The 21,576-nt window shown below is 34.0% G+C and overlaps 1 protein-coding gene across 1 annotated transcript; it reads left to right on the top strand.

The window, feature by feature from the left end:
- The first annotated feature begins 3,126 nt into the window (after positions 1-3,126).
- LOC110688883 lies at positions 3,127-4,649 on the top strand. The gene is made up of 2 exons (XM_021865642.1): positions 3,127-3,505; positions 3,673-4,649. The coding sequence occupies exons 1-2, from the start codon at positions 3,127-3,129 to the stop codon at positions 4,647-4,649; spliced, it is 1,356 nt and encodes a 451-aa protein (XP_021721334.1).
- Positions 4,650-21,576: the final 16,927 nt, after the last annotated feature.

Here is a 21,576-nt window from a genome sequence, read left to right as displayed (position 1 = left end):
AAGATATTTATTTTGTAGAACACCGATTTCAATTTCATTACTTTTACATCCAGTATAGTCGATTTAGGGTTCTTCAAATTCTGAAAATTATATAGCATAATTAGAAAAATTTGTTGTAAATTCATCAAGATCTTGCTAAAATTTGAAGTATGCTCGTTGAATGTGATGAATTTTGTTCGTATAACTTCTGCAATGACCCACAATTATTCGCTCGAGATGCAAATTGAGTTCAAAATAGGTATAATTGCGATATATGATTGTGAATTATGTGTTGTTTAATTATTTACAGAAAAAATTGCGATTATTTTAAATAGTTAGCTGCTTGTTAGCCATAATTGCTCTGTATAATTTAGTTATTAGAATTGAAGTTGAACCTAAGCTAGTGTTTCTTGCTTACATATTGTGCTTAAATTTTAAATTAAACGATTAATGTTTCCTACTATTTATATCAATTGTAGATAAAATCCAAATAGAAGTAAACTAATTCTTTTTTAAAGTAAATTAAAAATGTAAAACTATCTATACATATGAGCAATCAAAAGGTTCAAGTCAAAAACTCAGCTCTTGTTGAAGATGCTTCGAGTAGCCGAGGTTGTTTCCATTCGCATCATAATATGTCGATACAGAGCGATCTGTTGAAGTTCTCGATGAATCATGGTTATGGATATGTGTTTCCTAATTGTCCTAAGAAGGTTTTGAAAGAATACGTAGATAAAAGAGTGAAATATGGGAGTTTGGCAGTGTATAAGAATGACTTTAAATAGCAGGATTTGGAGGAAAAGTGTAATGGAGGAGTTATTGAAGTGCCTTATATTGATGAGGGTCTGACTAAAGCCAAAGTTTTGGATATGCTTCAAAGGGGAGTTTTGTTGCACTGGAAAGCTTATACTTGTACTGCCTGCTTAGAATCTGGTGGGAAGTGAGGGTATGATGAGCCTAATTATCAGTTCAACTATATATGTCCTGATAAAACCAAACCTTTTCAATGTGTTCAGCCTATAAAATCTTCCCAAAGTGCTCTGCTTGTTCATAGTAAATACTTCAATCTATGTGTAGTAACCTGTTAATAATGTGGCCATGAAGTACCTTTGTAAAAAAAAACTCCTTTGTTGCACTCACAAACTTTTTTTTGTTCTTTTCTTGCAAACACTGAATCACTGATGATATGTTATTTTTCTTGCAGAAAAGAGGCTTCAGCTCATAGGTTATTTATTTTCTTCCGATTGCGTTTACAATAAAATAGCTTTACTAAGGTTGCTTCTATATTCTTCAAATTACTTTATAGTTGATACAGAAGCTTATACAATGTAATACTTATCATGATTTCCATTTTCCTTAAGAGTAAAAGATATCATTATTTGTTTAGTGTGCTCTGATGTAAATGTTATATGTTGAGTTGAAAGAAAATGATCTTTTTCTTATTGTGGTTTTTAGGTTTTATATTATTGTTTGCTAGAAATATAACTTGTAGTTTTTCTACAGTTGTGTTTGGTTCATCATTAGGGGTTGTGGTTTTGATCGCTATTATTGTCATTTATACAAAAACAAGGCAGCAAATAAAAATATTTACCACTCTGTGGACTAAAGGAACTGCAAAAATGTGGAGGCTTTTCTAAAAAGATATGGATCTTTTGCCCTAAAACCTATTAGCTCAAGTGGTAGAGCGCTATGCGGATGCATAGAGGTGTAGGTTCGATTCCTACATAGGTTGTCTCTAAAAGTAAATATTAGACACTCTAAAGTAATTCAAAACATCTCAAAAGTAAATCAAATTAGCTCTAATGTATACAAACAAAAGAGGTTTTTTTTTATTATCTTTGTAACTTGAGGTTAACTCGATCCTACATTGGACACACCTGCTCTCATTCCAAACACTTATTTTGATAGATCAATATGATAAAGTTAAAAAAAATAAAAAAATAAAAAAATCTCAAAAGTAAATAGAAAATCTGAAAAAGTACATTAATATATCTCTAAACTAAATCAAAGTAACTATGAAAAGAAATCAAAAGTAGAGCAACATATGTAAAAAGTAAATCATAATTAATTAAAAGTAAATACAAAATGCTAAAAAGTAAATCAAAATATCAAAAAAGTAAATACAAGTGAATAATTTCAACATTAAAGTAAATAATATTTACTCAAAAGTAAAATAGAAAAACTCAAAATTAAATATTAAAAATAATATATATAATCTAATTGTTTGAAGTGCAAGTAGAACCTACGTGGGGTTCGACCCCACATCTTTTGTGCACTTGTACAATGCTCTACCTATTGAGCTGGCTGGTGTACATTAAAGCATTCGATATAAGGAAAAATTAATTAAAAGTAAGTAAATATTATTCAAAAGTAAACCGAAGTACATCAAAAGTAATAAACAACAAAAATATATAGAGTATATGCTCAAATTTCAGTCAAAGTGAGCAACTACCATTCCAAATATTCCAGGTTATCAATAAATAAACCTACGTGGGATTCGAACCCACATCTTCATGTGCACAATGCTCTACCTATTGAGCTTGTAGGCTAGTATATACATTAAACATTCAAAGTAAATAAATAATAATTCAAAAGTAAATAAAAATCTTTTAAAAGTAAATTTAAAAATTTATACAGTACATGATGCCAAGCCTTGATGGTGCACACCAATTCCAACATGATTAGAAGCAGAGAGATGCGCATCAGTGTTAACTTTCACAACCCCCGGCTGCTGGTGCACACCAACTTGCATTCAGGGCAGCCTTATTTGTCACAGCAGGCTTGAATACTTGCATAGAGTACTATTAGGAAAGATAATATTTAGGAAATATTGTGAAATATTGTGAATAGATATCTTAGGATATTTTGTGTTTATCTTGGGAATATTTGGCTTGCCCTCCAAGTTCCCGTTTCTATATATGCTTGTACATGGCTTCTCATATGATATACATTGATACAGAGAATTGTTTCGATTCTAATTTGTCATGGTATCAGAGCTTTCATTACGATCCATAATTGATTGATTGATTCAAGTGTGCGTGAGATTCATTCTTTGCGTATCACATTGTAAGGTTGTGAGAGTTCACAATCTATTGATTGAATTTTTTTTATTTTTTTCCTTTTCCTTAAACCTCAATTTTGTGAGTCATGGCTGGCGGATATGATGGTGGAAATAATAACAATTCAGGGAAGCAGAAGGTTGATTTCGTGTATCACTTGGGTTCGAGTGATGGTCCAGGCAATCTCATAACACCGATTCAACTCAAAGGTGATAACTATGACGAGTGGGCAAGGGCAGTGAGGACTGCTTTGAAGGCGAAACGCAAATTTGGCTTTGTTGATGGTACTATAGCCAAACCACAAGACTCAGAGAAGCTTGATGATTGGGTGGCTGTACATTTGATGCTAGTCTCATGGCTATCGAATACTTTAGACCCTGTGGTGCGATTCACTATTGGCGACTATGATGATGCGTCGCTTTTACAGACCAACCTTAGAAATCGATACTGTGTAGTGAGTGGCACTCGTGTGTGTCAATTAAAAAAATCCCTTGGTGATTGCAAGCAGGGAACGAATGAGAATTTGCTGCTTATTTTGGTCGCTTGGCCAAAATATGGGATGAATTAAATGCTTTTGTGACGGTTCCCAAATGCTCTTGTGGCAATTGCAATTGCAATATCGTCTCTCAAGTAGAGAAGATACGGGACGATGATTATGTTCATCACTTTCTAATTGGACTGGATGATGCTTACGGTCCAATTCGGGGTCAGCTACTAGCACAAGAGCCTTTACCGAATGTTGATCGTGCATACCAACAGGTGGTTCAGGCTGAGAGATTGCGTGGGTCGGATCCAACTCCTCCACGTGATAATGCTGTGGCGTTTAAATTGCAATATGATGGCAGGAAGCCAAAATCGAACGACAATGTGACCAAACTTTGCACTCACTGCAATCGTGAAGGCCATGATGAATCCGATTGCTTTCAACTCCACGGATATCTGGAGTGGTGGGGCGACAGGCCTCGAGGAGGTCGTGGTAGTACAACAGCTAGCCGAGGTGGAGGTCGTGCAGGGGGTCGTGGCAGGGGCTCGAATTCTGCTCCTGTGCGTGCAAACAAGACTAATGGTCAAGCACCTACACATTCTAGCAATAACTCGGCATCAAATTCCACTGATGGGGCAGCCCTTGCAGGGATCTCTTCGGCCCAAATCCAACAGCTCCTTGATCATTTGAGCTCCCTTAAACCCAAACTTCATGGTAAGCAAGACTTGGGATGGATTATTGATACTGGAGCCTCGAATCATGTGACTTGTGACCTTTCTTCCTTGACAAATGTGACACATGTTGATCATTGTCCGGTGGGATTGCCGGATGGAAAATATGCTAATGCCTCTAAAATCGGATCGGTGATTTTGGATGGAGGCTTGATGATTAAAAATGTTCTTTATGTGCCTCAATTAAATTGCAATTTAATTTCGGCATCTCAATTGATTGATGAATCAAATTGTGTAATGCAATTTACTAACAAATTTTGTGTTATTAAGGACCTAATGACGAGGAAGGTGATTGGAGCGGGTGAACAAGTAGATGGACTTTATTATTTCCGCGGTGTTCCGACAGTGAAGACTTTGAAGATAGATGGAGATCGTTCTATAAAGTTGTGGCAGTGAAAAATTGGGATGTTCATCAAATGGACGTCCATAATGCATTCCTCCATGGAGATTTAGAAGAAGAGGTATATATGAAAATACCCCCTGGTTTTGAGAAAAATAACTTTGACAAAGTTTGCAAGATGAAGAAATCATTACACGGTATTAAACAAGCTCCAAGATGCTGGTTTGCAAAGCTAGCTACAGCTTTGAAAAATTATGGCTTTAAACAGTCATATTATGATTATTCCCTATTTACTCTGACAAAGGGTAAAATGCAGCTCAATGTTTTAGTATATGTCGATGATTTGATTGTTGCAGGCAATGATAAAAATGCTATGCTCAATTTTAAATCATATCTGGGAAATTGTTTCAAGATGAAAGATCTTGGAGTGCTAAAATATTTTTTAGGGCTAGAGGTAGCCCAAAATAAACAGGGAATATATATTTGCCAGAGGAAATACGCGTTGGATATCATTACAGAGACCGGTTTACTTGATGCTAAACCTACAGAGTTCCCTATGGAACAAAATCACAGGTTAGCCTTGGCTCAGGGAGATTATTTTCATGATATAGAGAAATATCGTCGTCTCATAGGTCGACTGATTTATTTGTCTGTCACATGACCAGATTTGGCATATTCTGTTCATATTTTATCACAGTTTATGCAAAATCCCAGGATTGATCATTGGGAAGCAGCTCTGCGAGTAGTTAGATATTTAAAGAAGATTCCAGGACAGGGTATTTTATTGAGGTCCGACAGTGCTTTACAGTTGGAAGGTTGGTGTGATTCAGATTGGGCAGGTTGTCCTCTTTCCAAACGATCCTTGAGTGGTTGGTTTGTGCTTCTTGGTTTATCCCCTGTGTCATGGAAAACCAAGAAGCAACCTACTGTTGCTCTCTCTTCTTCGGAAGAAGAATATCGTTGTATGAATGCAACGACTTGTGAATTAAAGTGGTTGAAACGACTTCTTGGTGACTTAGGTGTTAGACATGAGAATGGGATGCATCTTTATTGTGACAGTCAGTCAGCGTTATATATTGCACAGAATCCAGTATTTCATGAACGAACAAAACATATTGAATCAGATTGTCATTTTGTTCGGGATGCAATTACGGATGGGACGATTATACCTTCGTATGTTCCTACGACGGTTCAGTTGGCCGACATTTTTACAAAAGCTTTGGGAAAGGCTAAGTTCGAGTTCCTTCTTCACAAGTTGGGCATTTGTGACCCGTATGCTCCAACTTGAGGGGGGGTATTAGGAAAGATAATATTTAGGAAATATTGTGAAATATTGTGAATAGATATCTTAGGATATTTTGTGTTTATCTTGGGAATATTTGGCTTGCCCTCCAAGTTCCCGTTTCTATATATGCTTGTACATGGCTTCTCATATGATATACATTGATACAGAGAATTGTTTCGATTCTAATTTGTCAAGTACTCTCTATAATCATGCAGTAGCTTGGTATAATTAAATGCTAGACTTACATGACTAGTCACAAGGTCCTGGTAAATACTCTCATCCCTGCAAAACCAAGCAACCCAAGTCAGAACACATATCAAACTTAGTTCTTTTTTCTCCACCTTATGTGCAAGCCACTATAGATGCTCAGCAAAGGAGCTTGTAGGCGCATCATTCAACGGCTCCACATAATTACTATGCTCCCATGTCCCAAATCAATTTTGCATCCCGATATTGGAACAAGGCATGAATGAAAGATTCACTTGAAGCCCCACATATCTAACAAGTGCAATCTGTTGTGACATGACAATAGTGTAAGCTCTGGGTCTGCATATAGATGGTGTTAGCCAAAAAGATCAAGTTTATCTACTCACATCTGTTTCATGATAAAAAAAAATAGCAATGCAAGCAACACATTGAATTTTGGATTGTGTGTGTGTGTGTGTATATGTGTCGCTATTAGTGTAAGAGACAACATATAGTAGGCAAAAATTTGTTGCCTTTGTAGGTTGGAATTCACCCGCTTCATATTGAAAAGTGTAGTTTGCTACTAAATAAACCATGCACACAATTATATACCAAACTCAGTCACTAACATCAACTCAAAAGTAACTACCATTAACTCAAAAGTAATCACCATTAACTCAAAAGTAAATAAGACTAACTCAAAAGTAAATAAAACTAAATAATAAAATTCCTCTATGAATTTCACAAAACTAAATAATAAAACTCAGAAGATGTGCGGAATTTCATAACTGAAATATTTGTACCAATGTTGACCTTCTCATCTGATTTTAATAGGGCCTTGCTGAGCAACAACCTGTGTGTTGAAGTAACAACCTGTGTGTTGAAGTCGCAAAACAACCTGTGTTTCACTCTCTTCCATAAGATTAAAATAGCTAGCTAGATACGTACCTTGCTAAGCCATAACCTGTATTGCAGTCGCAAAAGAAATATAAAACTAATATCAGCAACAAGACAATATCTGCAGGTATTTAGTGAAATCTTATGGACAAAGTTACACCTGGGCAATGGACGATAACCAAATGAGTAAAGACAACATTAGAAACTTCAAAAATAGTGGCTAAGACCAGATGAAATTTCCAGTATAGAAGCCTAGGACGAAAGTATCGATAAAAGCCATAATTTTAGAATATCAAATACAAAACCCCTAAAATAAGTCAAATTTGAAGAAAACCTCAATCGAACAAATAAGAAAAATAAATCAAATTATACAAATTCAAACTAATTATTATTTCCAATAGACATAATGTGAAATTATAACAATAACAAATCAAATATATGATTATAAAAAACGCAGACAAAAATTAATCGAATAAAAATGGCGAAAACCTAACTTCACATTCAAATCAAACAAACGCAAATTGATAAAAAAATTTCACAAAAATCACAAAATGTATAATAAATAAAAAAGAATTACCTCAAACAATGACGAAAATCAAAGAACCACAACAAAAAAATTGATCAGCGAAGAACAAAATCCCGATTTCTATACAAGATAAACGAAAATACACTGAGATTTGAGAGTAGAGAGAGAAAGATCAAGAGAGGAGAGAGAAACAAAAGAACTGTGAAAAGAACATGAGAAAGGTCATTCAACTGGCAAAATTACCAAAATGCCCTTAATGAAATTGAAATCCGTCGGATTGAGAGCAATCAACGATCACGATGAGTTCCTAGTTCCTATTATAACATCAACTCAAAAGTAACTACCATTAACTCAAAAGTAATCACCATTAACTCAAAAGTAAATAAGACTAACTCAAAAGTAAATAAAACTAAATAATAAAATTCCTCTATGAATTTCACAAAACTAAATAATAAAACTCAGAAGATGTGCGGAATTTCATAACTGAAATATTTGAACCAATGTTGACCTTCTCATCTGATTTTAATAGGGCCTTGCTGAGCAACAACCTGTGTGTTGAAGTAACAACCTGTGTGTTGAAGTCGCAAAACAACCTGTGTTTCACTCTCTTCCATAAGATTAAAATAGCTAGCTAGATACGTACCTTGCTAAGCCATAACCTGTATTGCAGTCGCAAAAGAAATATAAAACTAATATCAACAACAAGACAATATCTGCAGGTATTTAGTGAAATCTTATGGACAAAGTTACACCTGGGCAATGGACGATAACCAAATGAGTAAAGACAACATTAGAAACTTCAAAAATAGTGGCTAAGACCAGATGAAATTTCCAGTATAGAAGCCTAGGACGAAAGTATCGATAAAAGCCATAATTTTAGAATATCAAATACAAAACCCCTAAAATAAGTCAAATTTGAAGAAAACCTCAATCGAACAAAGAGGGGTATGGCGTTGGGGTCTATAATTTGTTGCGGCAAGAGTTTCGATCGGTATGTTTTATTTTTTTTAAAAAAAATATTTTTAATGCTTTATTCGGTTTTTATTTTGAAAATTTGGCTAAAAATAGTTTGAGATTATTGATGTTATTTGCAAAATGATATTAATTAAGCTCTTTTTGTTTTACTCTGTTTAATTTAGTGTATCAACAGTTAAGACTTTGAATAGAATGAAATGAATATGTTGTATGTTTTTCTTCAAAAAAAAAAAAAAAATATGTTGTATGTTTGTGCTTTGGCAATTAGATCGAGTACTATTAAATGTAACTAAGATTTATCAATTACTTAATTGTTCCAAATTATGGTCTTATTAAGTCATTTTTTTTAGCTCAACTTGCAAGTAATTATTGTTACGGGGACTAATTATTATAATAATGGTCTTTACAGGTAAATTATTATTTGTAGAGGATTCATGTATGTTTTTTCAATTGTTAAAATACTCAAAAAAAATTTACAAAATGATATAGGTTATTATTCTGGTCAGTGACAAAGCATGTTTAATTAGTCTGTCTTACTTTTTCATTACTACTCATTTTACTTGTTTTTCCATCTTTAAAGTACGAACAAAAATTATAATTATAGATTATATATTAGTACTAATAAACAATATACAACTCTTTAAATATATGAACATACATATAGGTAACGAATATTCGTTGAATATCTAAATTAGGAAATTTTGACATTTGCTACCACCGAAAGCACCTTGCTTCACATTTACTACCGCTTTAATTTTTTATTTTTTTTTTTACTACCATCCAAATCCCAAAATTTTAGATATCACTACCCTTTACCTTATGTCGTTACTATTTCCGTTAGTGGGTCCAACCACCTTACTACCACCTTCCAGCCACCACCCCATCTTCAACCACCCTCATTGCCACCATCGAACCTCCATTTTCCCACCAATGCCGAGGAAAAAATGATTCTTCGGTGTCGGCGACCCCATACATCCTTTTCCCCGCATCAACATCAACAAAACAATAAAAGCAGCAGCCCCGAACTTCACCAGCAGCCCCGAACTCCACCAGCAGCCCACCTCCTTCCCAAACGCCACCAACATCAACGTTGCCCCCAAATCGCACCAACCCACACCAACATATACACCGTCCAATGCTGCCCCCACACATACGTACACCGTCCAACCTACACCAACGCGCAGTTGTGCATGTCTCCTCCGCCACCAATACCCTGACTTGAATCGAAACGGCCCCCTTCCCCCAGCCAAAAACGGCCCATTTCCCTTCTCCCAACCTAAATCGACCCCCCTCCCCTTCTCCCACCCAAAAACCGCCACCAATACCCTAAATCCATCCCCCAAAACCACCATATAAGGGTTTTAGGGTTTTGTTTTCACCCGTTTATGGTGGTTTCAAGCAGCGTGGTGTTTTGTAAATGGTGGAGGTGGGGTTCGCCGGCGTTAAGAGAGCATTTGGGCGTCGGCACGGTCGACGGAAGCCGGAACAGGGAGGGGGGAGGGTGGTTGACGGGGAGGGGGATGTGGTTGGGTACAGTTTTTATTTTTTTAAAAGTTTTTCTTTTCTTTTTTTTTAAATAAATTAAATTATTATTTAATAAAATAATGGGTCCCACTTAACGGAATCTTAACGGTTTTCGTTAAGTGGTAGCAATATCTATAACTTTGGGTTTTGGGTGGTAGTAAAATAAAATAAAAAATTAAAGCGGTAGTAAATGTGAAACAAGGTCTTTTTGCTGGTAGCAAATATCAAATTAACATGTAAATTATTACCATAATAAAGTTAAAAACTTACCTACAACAACTGAATCTCCAGAATATTATGTGATAATAGCCTTTGGTACACAAAAATTTCTCCTACATAAATAAAACAATACAATGTAGGAATTAAAATACTTGGCCCAAAAAAAAAAAATGAATTCTTAGAAGAAAAAAATAGTAAAGTATTTCTATTGTTTTAAAACGAGGGTACTTTAAATATTTAATTATTTCAACTAATAATATCAATTATTATAATTATAAACTTATAACCTATCATATTGGTACTGAATCTACTAGCTATGTTACATATTTGTAGAGAATATTTATGATTAAATATGTAGTAGTTATTTTTTTGTTGTTGTTGTTATTGCTGTATTAGTCATTATACTGCACAATTGGCCTTTATATAACGAGGTTTAGGGTATATATTTCATATTAAAGTTAAGTTAATTAGTATAACCATCATAAATTCAAATTTTAAAACATCTTAAAAAAAAAAATTCTTATAATAATTACGGATGCTACAATCATATACAATAACCTTTTAATAATGCCTTATTATGTGCTGATAAGTATAACCACCGGAACGAAAATAAATACAAATATAGTACTACACATTAATTTGATATATCAAAATTTTTAGGACGAAGATGGAGTGAAATGATATCATTGCATCGAAGATTTACTTATATAGGCAGTCAATTAATCCAAAACATGAACAGTAATTCGATAACTATGCACATCAATAAAAAGTGCATGCCAAAAGACTGATAGTCTATAGCAGTTGTATATATCTTAACAATACAGAAGCTTATCAATTGAGATTTGACTACTCCTATAGCCATTGACGCATGTCAACTATTTAAAGAACACAACACACCTACCATTGATAGAAAAAAAAACAAAGACCATAAATAAAACCCCAAAAAAAAAAAAACACCACTGACACGTGAGGAGTCTGATGAATGACAGACAAGAGTGGTTAAAAAGGAGTCATTCATGAGTTCATGATATATATCCATTACCAAAATAAAATAAGATTAACAAATAAATAAATAAAACCAAAGCACACTCTTCAATACACAAAAAAACAAAAAAAGAAGGAAATTGAAATAAAGAGGACAATGGACAACGCATGAAATTTATATCGAAAAAAGGAAAAACAAAAATTATAGAGAAATGAAATGAAGGGACACGCATGTAAATTTTGCAAAAGAAATTACTATATACATGTACTTTCTCACCTAACTATGTTTTTACTTTTTAGAAGGTTATAGAAATAGAAGTCATATCACCCCTTTTTCAATCATCAATGAGCTTGAGCACCAAATCATTCTCTCTTCCTCTCTTCTACACCAAAAAATCATTCTCTTCTCTCTCTCTCATATTCTAACCCTTAAACATATATTCCTAACTATATTATTCCTCCCTTAAGCACTCCAAGGAGTCCATACTTAACCCGAGGTTCCGTCCTTAAACCAAGGCGGGAAAGGTATAAATAACTGACGGTTTGGACCAATTCAACTCTACTTTTTAATTTAATTATTTCTATTTGATTTATATCTATACTTTTTAGTATTTACAAATACAAACCATCATGCATATCATGCCACATGAAAATTTTATTTTTCACCAATGCCACATGTCAACTCATTTAACTCTTTTTTTTTCTTCTCTTTTTTGATTCCCCTTTCTCATATAAAAAAAAATGTAGCATTAATTCGTTACTATGTATGAATGCTATTTGGTACATTTTCCCAACTTATTACCTGACAATTACATTCAATTATCACTCCTTCATATTCTTTATTAACTATTTATTTTCTAATAAAAACATGTTATAAATTAAAAATTTATATTATATAGCTATAAACAAATTGTTCATTGAAGGGTCAGAAGGCTAGTTTTTATTGAAGTTACTAACAATTTATTCATGATGTAGCAATTTGTGAGTAATTAATTATTTTAAATACTTATTTTATTTTAATATTGCTAGTATCATGATTAGGTTAATTTATGATTTGATTTGACTAACGCTATTATTGTTAAATTGCTTCCAATATTAATGTTTATTCTATTATTATTTATTGATCAACATATTGCATGTTTAAAGGGAATATGTAATTGAAAATTACGCCTAATAAGATAATTTGGACAACCGGTTTATGATCCTTTTTAATCTTGTTGTTAATTAAAGTGGTCACAATATTTTAGAATAATGTGTTTCATTAATATTCAACCAATTTAGACTAATAATAGTTTGGAGAAAATTGAATTTTTGTTTGCATGCCTTTGAGATCGCAGGAATCACTTTTCACTATAAGAATCAAGTAGAGGCCAAATACGGGCAAATGTGACTCCATGACTCACTTCGTACCATCATCCCCGATCCTCCTTTCGTGGTTTTGAACCATATGGAGTTAGTAATCTTATGGATTAGGAATGGGGTGTAACCTTCACGGGTCAATCGTTGTTGCCTATCGTTGTCCCTTTATCGTGGTTGCCTTTTTATGATCCGTGAACGGTTTACCAGTTCCTTAAAAACTTGTTGGCATCTCCCTACTTTATTTGTCTCTAATAGTATACGTCAATTCCCACTTCCTATGAGTGCCATGCATATTCACGCTAACGTAGGCGCACTTCGAACAACGCTTATAGTTACCTAGAGTCAATGTTATCTTTAAGGATTCGACTTTTGTGAGGGAGAAGCCCTCTTTTGTTTCTGAATTACTGGATGCCAATTCCGGTAATTGGAATTCATCTATGGTTAGAGTCTTATTTCCGGATTCTATTGCACAGATTAGTTTGGGTTTGGAAAGTAAGGCTGAAGTAGAATATTAAAGATTTCGTTTACTAGAAATTCACTAGGGTTGGTTCCTTTTCCACTAAGTCTACTTATTGTTGGCTGGTTTTCCAATTGTCAAATACTGCTTTTTTCTCCTTTGGTGCCTCCTCATCCTAGTGGAAGCGTCTTTGGGGTTTTTCAATTCTTCCTAAATAGAGATTTTTGCTAGGGAACTTGTACACAATGCGTTTGCTACAACTTCCTTGCTTGATTTATAAGGGATCCTTGTTCATCTAGGATGTGTATTTTGTCAGCAGTCTGTGGAACAATGCATTTTATTCCTAGATTGCGGATTCACGAAATTGTTATGGTCCTCTTATACTTGGGGCCCTTGTGGTTGATACCTCATCTACGTTTTCGTTGGATGTTTGGTTTGCTGACCTTATACATCGCGATTTTCAAGTTCTAGGGACTGGGAAGGGTTGGCCTTTATCTTTAGTTTATGTTGGACTAAATGGTTAGCTCAGAATAACTTCTTCTTTTGATCGGAGGTTTGTTCTCCTTGTTCAATCTTTGTATTGCCCCAGCTGAGAGTTATTCTCCTTTGTTATATATTTTCCTACTTTTTGATGGTGCTTGGGAACGGAATAATCATAGGGCAGGTGCAGGTTGGACATTTATGGACATGTGTTCATCTTAGTGTATCGGTGGGGGTGCGTAGGATTTTTGTTGTGAACTCTGCTCTTCAATCGGAATTGAAGGCTTGTTTGTTTGGGATTCGTCATGTTCAGCAACAGGGTTTTGCTCATGTGTTGCTAGTTACTGATTGTGCTATTATTCCTACTGTTCTGTTTGGGAAAGCTCACAGGGGTATCTCTGTTATTTGGGTGATTAGGAGATGAAGGATATTATTTCTGCTTTTCAGTTGTGTCAGATCAATAAGGTTCCTCGTTTGATGGTCTCCTCGACACACGCCTTAGCTGGAGCGGCTTATCATCGTGATTTAGGGCCTGTTCACATTTATTGAACTGATTGGACCTGAACTTAATAAAGCTGAAATGAATAATTTATGAGAGAAGAAAATTAGAAGTTGAAGTGAATTGAACTGATTGAAGCTGAAGTGAACATGCTCTTATTTAGTTTTTGCTTTTTGAAATTTTCATCATACACCCAGGTGTACCATGCTCATAGTACACCCACTTAGAATACAAGAGTTATACAAACCCGGAAAGAACATCGTGTGCAAATACAAAGTACATGAGTGAAAAAAAATTCAAAACGATTCTCTCCTTGATTTAAGGGATTGATTTGTTATTTATATTTCTTGATTTATGAAATTTATTTATTATTTACATTCTATATTACTTTTGGTATATATAATTTCATTTTTATTTTAAGAGAGAGAAATGGGGGTTTTATAGAGAAAGAAGCCACGATAAATTTTGGATTTCGAAGTCATTTAATGTTATTATGGAGTTGATTTTATCATTCCCATGAATTTTGTAATTGAAAAGTGTAATTGACGAATTCGTTGTTGAAGAGAAGGTATTTTTCATTTTTTTTAATTTATTTTTCTGTTTTGATAATATTTTCAAAGGTTGAAAATGATGTTCTTCATATTCTGATGAATGTTCTTTTATCATTTTTTTAAATGGAATGAAATATGTTTTGGAATCTAATCAATATGGTTTTTAAGTACTAGCTTTATGTTCTTTATACGGTTTTTTCACCATATACCCCTGAGTTTTTTATATGGATTATATACGGAAGTCAAAATAATTTCCGACAGAAACGGATCGGTCGGAAAATCCGTCGTAATACCCCTTTCCGACGGAATTTTCCTCAAAAAATCAACTTTTTCCTACCAAAGGTTTTCCAACGGACCGTACGACGGAATTCAGTCGTAAAGGTGATTTCTGACAGAATTTCAAGCTTCGGCGAAGGAACTTTTTGGTCAGAAACAAACCTTTTTCTTGTAGTGTCACCATATACCCATGAAAATTTTCAAATTCACCATATACCCTTGAGTTGTACAAAAATTCACTATATATCCCTAATGACAACAAAATGAGTGGAAGTTTGATTTATTATGCATCGAAACCACCTTAGATCTCTCCCCCATCCCCGAAACCACTCCTTTCCTTTGTCCTATCCATGAAACTACTCCAAATCTCCATAATCATGTCTGTATGATCAATTTTGAGGATGAGAAAAAGAAATTTGGGGTGGTTTAAAAACGAAATGTGGGTGATTTCAGAGGTAAAAGAATGTATTTATGGTGGTTTCGGGTCATAATTAACCCTAACGATTGACAAAGTTAACAACCATAAGTCATTAAGGGTATATGATCAATTATTCTCTAGGGTTAATTTTGTTAATGCACAAAACTTCTTCTCTCTCTAAACCCTAACGCTCTGTTCTCTCTCCTCAACCCCTTAAAACCTTACCCTTGCTTACCCTAGGAACTCGCCGGAGTTCCGGCGCCGCGGCCGAACTCCGGGCAGCCTCCTCCTCCTCTTTTTCTCTTCTTCTAGTCCTTTCTTATCCCTTTACCCCTTCCTCCTTCGAGCGTCCTCTTTAGTTAATCGCCTTTTCGCTCCCGCCATCCATCTCTGCATGCTATTGTCGCCGGAGTTCGGCCGCGGTTCCGGGATTCCGGCTGTAGACACCAAATTTTGATCCCCTATTTTCCATAATTTTTTTAACATTTAATTAACTAATAAATTTTGTAATTTCATAATTATAATAACAAAATTTAATTTTGCTAACGACAACCGCAATAATTAGACATAAGAGACAAGTTCAAGTAGTGTTTACTTATAATTTTGGAGTATACAAAACCCTTACAATTTGTACTCCTAATTTACGAACAAAACACGAGGCTAATTTGTAGCATAACTCGAACCTTGTACACTCTGTGCCGGAAACTTCAAATCGTCATTTATTCATGATTATGAAAATCATTAACGCCATTAGTAGCACCACTAACGCCATAATCAAAGCTAAATATAAATGTAGCACTCGAAAATGCTCGTCGAACGGAGACGGAGCTTGATGGTTTTTGTTGCCGGGAGCCATGGAAACCGAAGAGGAAAAGGCAAGGGGTGTGTTTTTTGAGTAAAGGGTGATTTCGGATAAGGGAAATCTCCCTTTTATAAGGGATAAATCTTATCCGTATTTTTGTCATATCCCAATTGTGTAATCGTTTAGTCTAATAATAGTAGTAAGTTTATCTTTTAAAAATAACCTAAAATAAAAACAATGTTGTTACCAGTAACATATGTAATAATCATGTCGTTTGACATATCCTGGTCAATAGTATTAAATTTTGACCCTTTAATCTGTACATTTTTAAAACCGTGATCGTTTCTAAAGTATCACTTTCTAACCCCGGATAAAAGTTTAGTACTAACTGATTTGATGTATCCTATTGCTATTATTATTATTCTAATATTTTCAGTCACCTTTTTTTTTTTTTTTTTTTTTTTTTTTTTTAAAGGGAAATACAAAGCACAAAAGACGATTTACTGATTTAGCATATTTTGGTAAGTGGAAAAACATGCATTCATGCATGCATACAAACCAATTTCAATGCATTGCATGCATTGTAATACGGCTACTCCCCCATACTTGCATTTTTTTTGTTTTTTTTTATTTATTATTATTATTATTATTTTTTTATCTTTGTTTAACCCCTTAATTCAACTTGTTAATTTCCACCATTTTTTGTTAAGACCGTACTACTACTTCATTTATTTGATCTCTTTCCTTCCTTTCAACTTCCCACCAAAACACCACTACCACTATACCTTCATTTATTTCTCTTCCGGCTAATTACAATGGCGACAATATTTGACAGTGAAAGAGTGGCTCTAAGCAAAGATACCTCTGCCATTACCACTCATTTGATATGTCAAATCTCTACAGAAAAAGAAAATGGTAAGCCAAGGTTGTAATTTAGCAATGAGAATCAGAAAATGGTGTGATACGACAATACGCTGTATCACTGAGCCGTATTTCTTCCCAAACGGTAAGGTGATATGACTATCCACAATCAATGGCAAACAACTTTTTTTTTCCTTGTTATTTTCTGATAAATGGGTTGTGTAAAATAGTCGTATTTTGCTATGGTAAGTTTAATATACGAAGAGTAAGTACACTCTTCAAAGGAAAGTAGTACCAATTAACCATTGTATTCAAATTATATTAGTACTTTTAATTATTTTTAGTCATTAATAATATTGTATTTTGTTCAGTCAATAGTAATTAAGTTTTACATAAATTAGTAGGCTATTCTATTTGTCCTCTACCTCATTAAGACGATTTTTGTTATAATTTCTACCTAAATCTTGTATTCGTACGTATTTATTTCATATAACAGTATATTCTTTGTATTTTGTATTTTAGCTCCCATTTGCTCCCATATATATACCACCCCACTCTTCACGAAAGGGACAGAAAAAAATATCGAAGAGAATAGTTAAAGAAAAAAAAAATCATAAAAGAAGTATAAATTATTTCAGCATTACTATTAGACTAAAAAAAAAAAGTAATCAAAATTTTTTTATTTTCCGTAAAAAAAAAAATATTGTAGAAAGACTTGGCCTATTTTTAATATGATCGTTTTGATACTATCACGCTACTCTTACTAACTCCTCAAGATAGCTACTCAAAGTCAAAGGTAATATTTTCTTTCTTTTTATTTGTGATTTCATATTATTTTTACATACATTCACTAACTTTTCTACTTTTGTGTGTTCCATAACCTCCTAGGGCACTATACGTGCTGGTTTCCTAATTTGGAAACCAAGTAGAATTTGACCGACCGCGAGCGAGTTTGAGAGTGAGTATACATGGTTTGTTTGATTTTTCTTTTCTTGTATGTATCATCATTATGTAGAGTATGAAATGGAAGCAATGATAATTGTACAAAATGCATAAGGAAGCTCCAAAGAATGAATGATGGAATTCTAGCAAGATAGCATTTTCGACCACTTTATTTTATTATGTAAAAACAAAATCGTTATTTATTATAAAATTAAGAAATAAAATTTTTATAGTAATCTTATGTATTAATGAGTGTATGAGACTTGAAATTTTATAAAAATAAATTTTAACCAATCCACAAAAAATCAGACATGAAGACATAGTAACACCACAAATTTCTTACTACAGGTCTGTCAATTTGCCAATTTTCGACAAATATCCTTTTTTAATAATAAAATTTGAATTGACTATCTAGAAAGAAGATTCCTTAAGCTTTGTAATTTGGGGTCACACGTCCCCATAGGATAAATACTCTATTTTTTATGATTTTTACAAAACAAGGTATCAAAATGATAAACTGATTTGAGGCTGTTTTCCCCAACCAAGCATACTCTTTTTATTTGGCATATCAAATGACTTCTAAAAAGGGAGAATTTTCTACAGAGCATTTATATGCTTTTCCTTAACATACCATTAAAAGGATCATGCCAATTTCGAAGTACTTTGACCATTATCACCCAATTCTCCATGAACGTCCCAAACTGGAGTGTTTTTAAAGAAAATTCATTATCTTTCATTTCAACAGTTAGATGAATTCCAATTTTTGATATGTTATATAAGACTTGTAGACATTTCCAAAGACCTATCATATGCTCAAATCCGACTGTTAGAACATGAGTTATGGTGTCCGAAATATTAGAGACACTTTAAACCCTTAAGCTTTTTAAGGAAAAATGGATTGAACATTATTATATGATTTGTGTCACCCTATTATGTATACCTCTGGTTTTTTTTAAGTCATTTGAGGAAGTTATAAATTACTCATGCCTCAAGTTGATATTAATTCAAAAAAGATTATATCACTTTAAGACTAATACTTTTTTTTTTTTTTTTTTTTAAAAAAAAGTCTTCTTCATCCTATGGCTATATGAAAGGAGCATTATAAATAATTCATTTAGTTTGGAATAGAATGTCTTATAATTTTTAAATAAATCTTGTTTAAGTTTTAACTCCATCATCGTTCGGAAGAGCAAAATTTCCTTAAGCATTTCTTAATAAAGAGACAACTAACTTTTAATTAAGCAAATATGGACTTGCATGCTTATATCATTTCATTAATAAAATAAATCTTTCGAGTTATGGTTTATGGCTTATATTTAAAAAAGAGGGTTAAGTTGAATATTCAAACATGATAGATCGCTTACTTAATCTATTTACCGCAGAGAATTATACTTTTAAAGTTTTATTATCTCTGATAGATCGCTTACTTAATCTAACATGATTAAGGTTTTCAACATATACTACCTATCATTTAGATTTAAGCCATATAGAATGTTCATTCTGCGTAAGTCAATTTCATACAATCTAAACACATTTCCTTCATATTCTTCTCAATTCATACCAAATAAAATTCCTTTTTTAGCACACTCAAATAAGCCCACATAATCTCTTTTTGGAAGTTGGTCAACCCTAAATAAAGTTGTTAATTGAAACGCATTTTACAAACAAAATCATTCTCCTCAAAGAAAATCCTATGGTGTCTCTGATTCTAGTGACTTCCTCAACCTTGATAAATTGACCTCCACCTTGAAAGCAAGATTGCTTAACCTCATTCAAATGACCCTATATGGATCGACCACCTCTCCTAAAAAAAAATATACTTTCTTGCAACCTCGTATGAAATTTCGACCATGTATAAATGGACGTTCGTAAGAACTACGTAGGGTTTTGATCCGGGATTGGATTCAAATCCCACAATGAACGGTACGTAGTGCAACTTTAATGCTCAAACCCACCATATATCGTAAGGTTTAATTCACTTTTATTTTACATTTGAGTGTGATTGACAATGTGGAAATTTTCATGTTTTTATGCATTAGTTTAAGGAAAAGTATGTGAATAATCATAACCAATTAACAACGTATTAGTAAGAGCCTGTTCGTTAGAACAGAGGAAGAGACGAGTTCCAAACGTTCGATCTTCCTAACTTATACCCCGTACCTAGATCTCTGATTTTTCTAAGACCATACTTATATAGTGCCTCATCTAATGGAGTCAATGTCGTTTTCTATTTGAAAACGATCATAAACAAAAAGACCGTCTCTATTCGGGCAAAAATAGAGTGGCGACTCTAATTTTTATTTTGTTAGTCAAATTATCGACTTACGTGGGATTTGACTTCTAATTTTAATTAGTAAAATAAAGATGGGTACCACACCAGCGAGTCTGCTTCTCAAGTTTAATCCCTCTAGTTTGAAGGTGTTTTGTGTGATCTATCCCTATTAAAGAAGTTCGAGGTGAGTAATTCCGAACGCCGAATCCCCCCTTCCCCACCTTAGCGTGCGTGGAAGGATATCGTTTTTAAGGGTCTCTCTGCCGGCGAAACAAGGCCTAACGCCGCCGTCATAGGTCATTGGTAAATTTGACCGTGACGGAAACGGTAAAGTTAGGGTTAGGGTTTTGTGGGTCCTTGCGCTGGAGGGCTAGGCCTAACGCTGCCGTCAAGAGAAGTTCGTGACTGAAACGGTGAATGAAGTTAGGGCTAGGGTTTTGAGTTCCTTGTGTTCGTAGTTTCGGGTTTTCGGTTTGGACGGTGCTCTCCTCTGGTTTGTTCTCTTCTAAGTATGTTTTTTGATGGTAATTTTCAGAGTTTACTTGTCTTAGTTTATTTTATGGTATTCTTTAGCCCCCTTTGGTTGTTTCCAGGGCTATTGAGTTGTTTTGGCTATAGTATTTTGGATGGTTGTGTGCAGAGGGAGTTAGGATCCTTTGTTAAGGATTGTGGTATGGTTAGAGTGGTAAGAGAGTTTACAGGTGTGGTTGTTGGGGATTTGAACAAGAAATTGGCCTTGGCTAAGGTGAAGTGTGTATGTTGTTGGAGTGGTATTGGTTTGGTTTCTTTTCCCTCGGTTGTAATGATTTTTGGGATCATTACTCTTGAAATTTATTATCTGAAGCAGACACCCAAACTTTGTTTTGGGGTTTCTCGAGTTTCAACGTTGTCAAAGATTTCTTGCCAACAAGGAAAGCTATTGATTGGGAGGTCAGTAGCTCAAGTGACCCGTTTGATGACCATACTTGGTCATGTATTGATCCCGCTAGGTAAGGATAAGTTAGCCATGGTCAAACAGTTTCGAATCTCTCTATTGCTCTCTTTATGGCGTGTAGTATGTTTTTGGTCCTTAGTCTGTAAGGAGTCTCTAATCTGCGACTTATCCGGCCAAACAAGTTTAATTTTGTTTTTAATGTCAAGAATTGTTGTAAAGGCTTAAGTGTTAAAAGCCATGCTTTAAGTTTTAGTTCTTGTACTGTATTTTGTAAACTCTTTTTGTTTTTGTAAAAAAAAAAAGGGTACATGGTGTATTTTTGTGGAAACTCGAGGGTAAAGAAATGTATTTAGGGTGATTTTGAGTCATAATTAACCCTAACGATTGACAAAGTTAACAATCAAAAGTCATTAAGGGTCTATAGTGTATTTTGTGGAACTCGAGGGTATATGATGAATTCTAAAAATTTCATGGGTATGTGGTGAATAAACAAAAAACTCAGGGGCATATGGTGAAAAACCCGTTCTTTATATTAC

Source organism: Chenopodium quinoa, unplaced genomic scaffold, assembly GCF_001683475.1.
Source record: "Chenopodium quinoa cultivar QQ74 unplaced genomic scaffold, ASM168347v1, whole genome shotgun sequence".
Taxonomy (NCBI): Eukaryota; Viridiplantae; Streptophyta; class Magnoliopsida; order Caryophyllales; family Amaranthaceae; genus Chenopodium; species Chenopodium quinoa.
Note: the sequence above shows the minus strand (reverse complement) of the source record. Positions and strands in the feature narration are given on the sequence as shown.

Excerpts from the sequence above, each read along its gene's own strand:
- LOC110688883 (XM_021865642.1), top strand. The coding sequence starts at position 3,127 with ATGGCTGGCGGATATGATGGTGGAAATAATAACAATTCAGGGAAGCAG. Across the intron at positions 3,506-3,672 it reads CTGTGTAGTGAGTGGCACTC|AGAAGATACGGGACGATGAT; the intron begins GTGTGTGTCAAT and ends TCTCTCAAGTAG.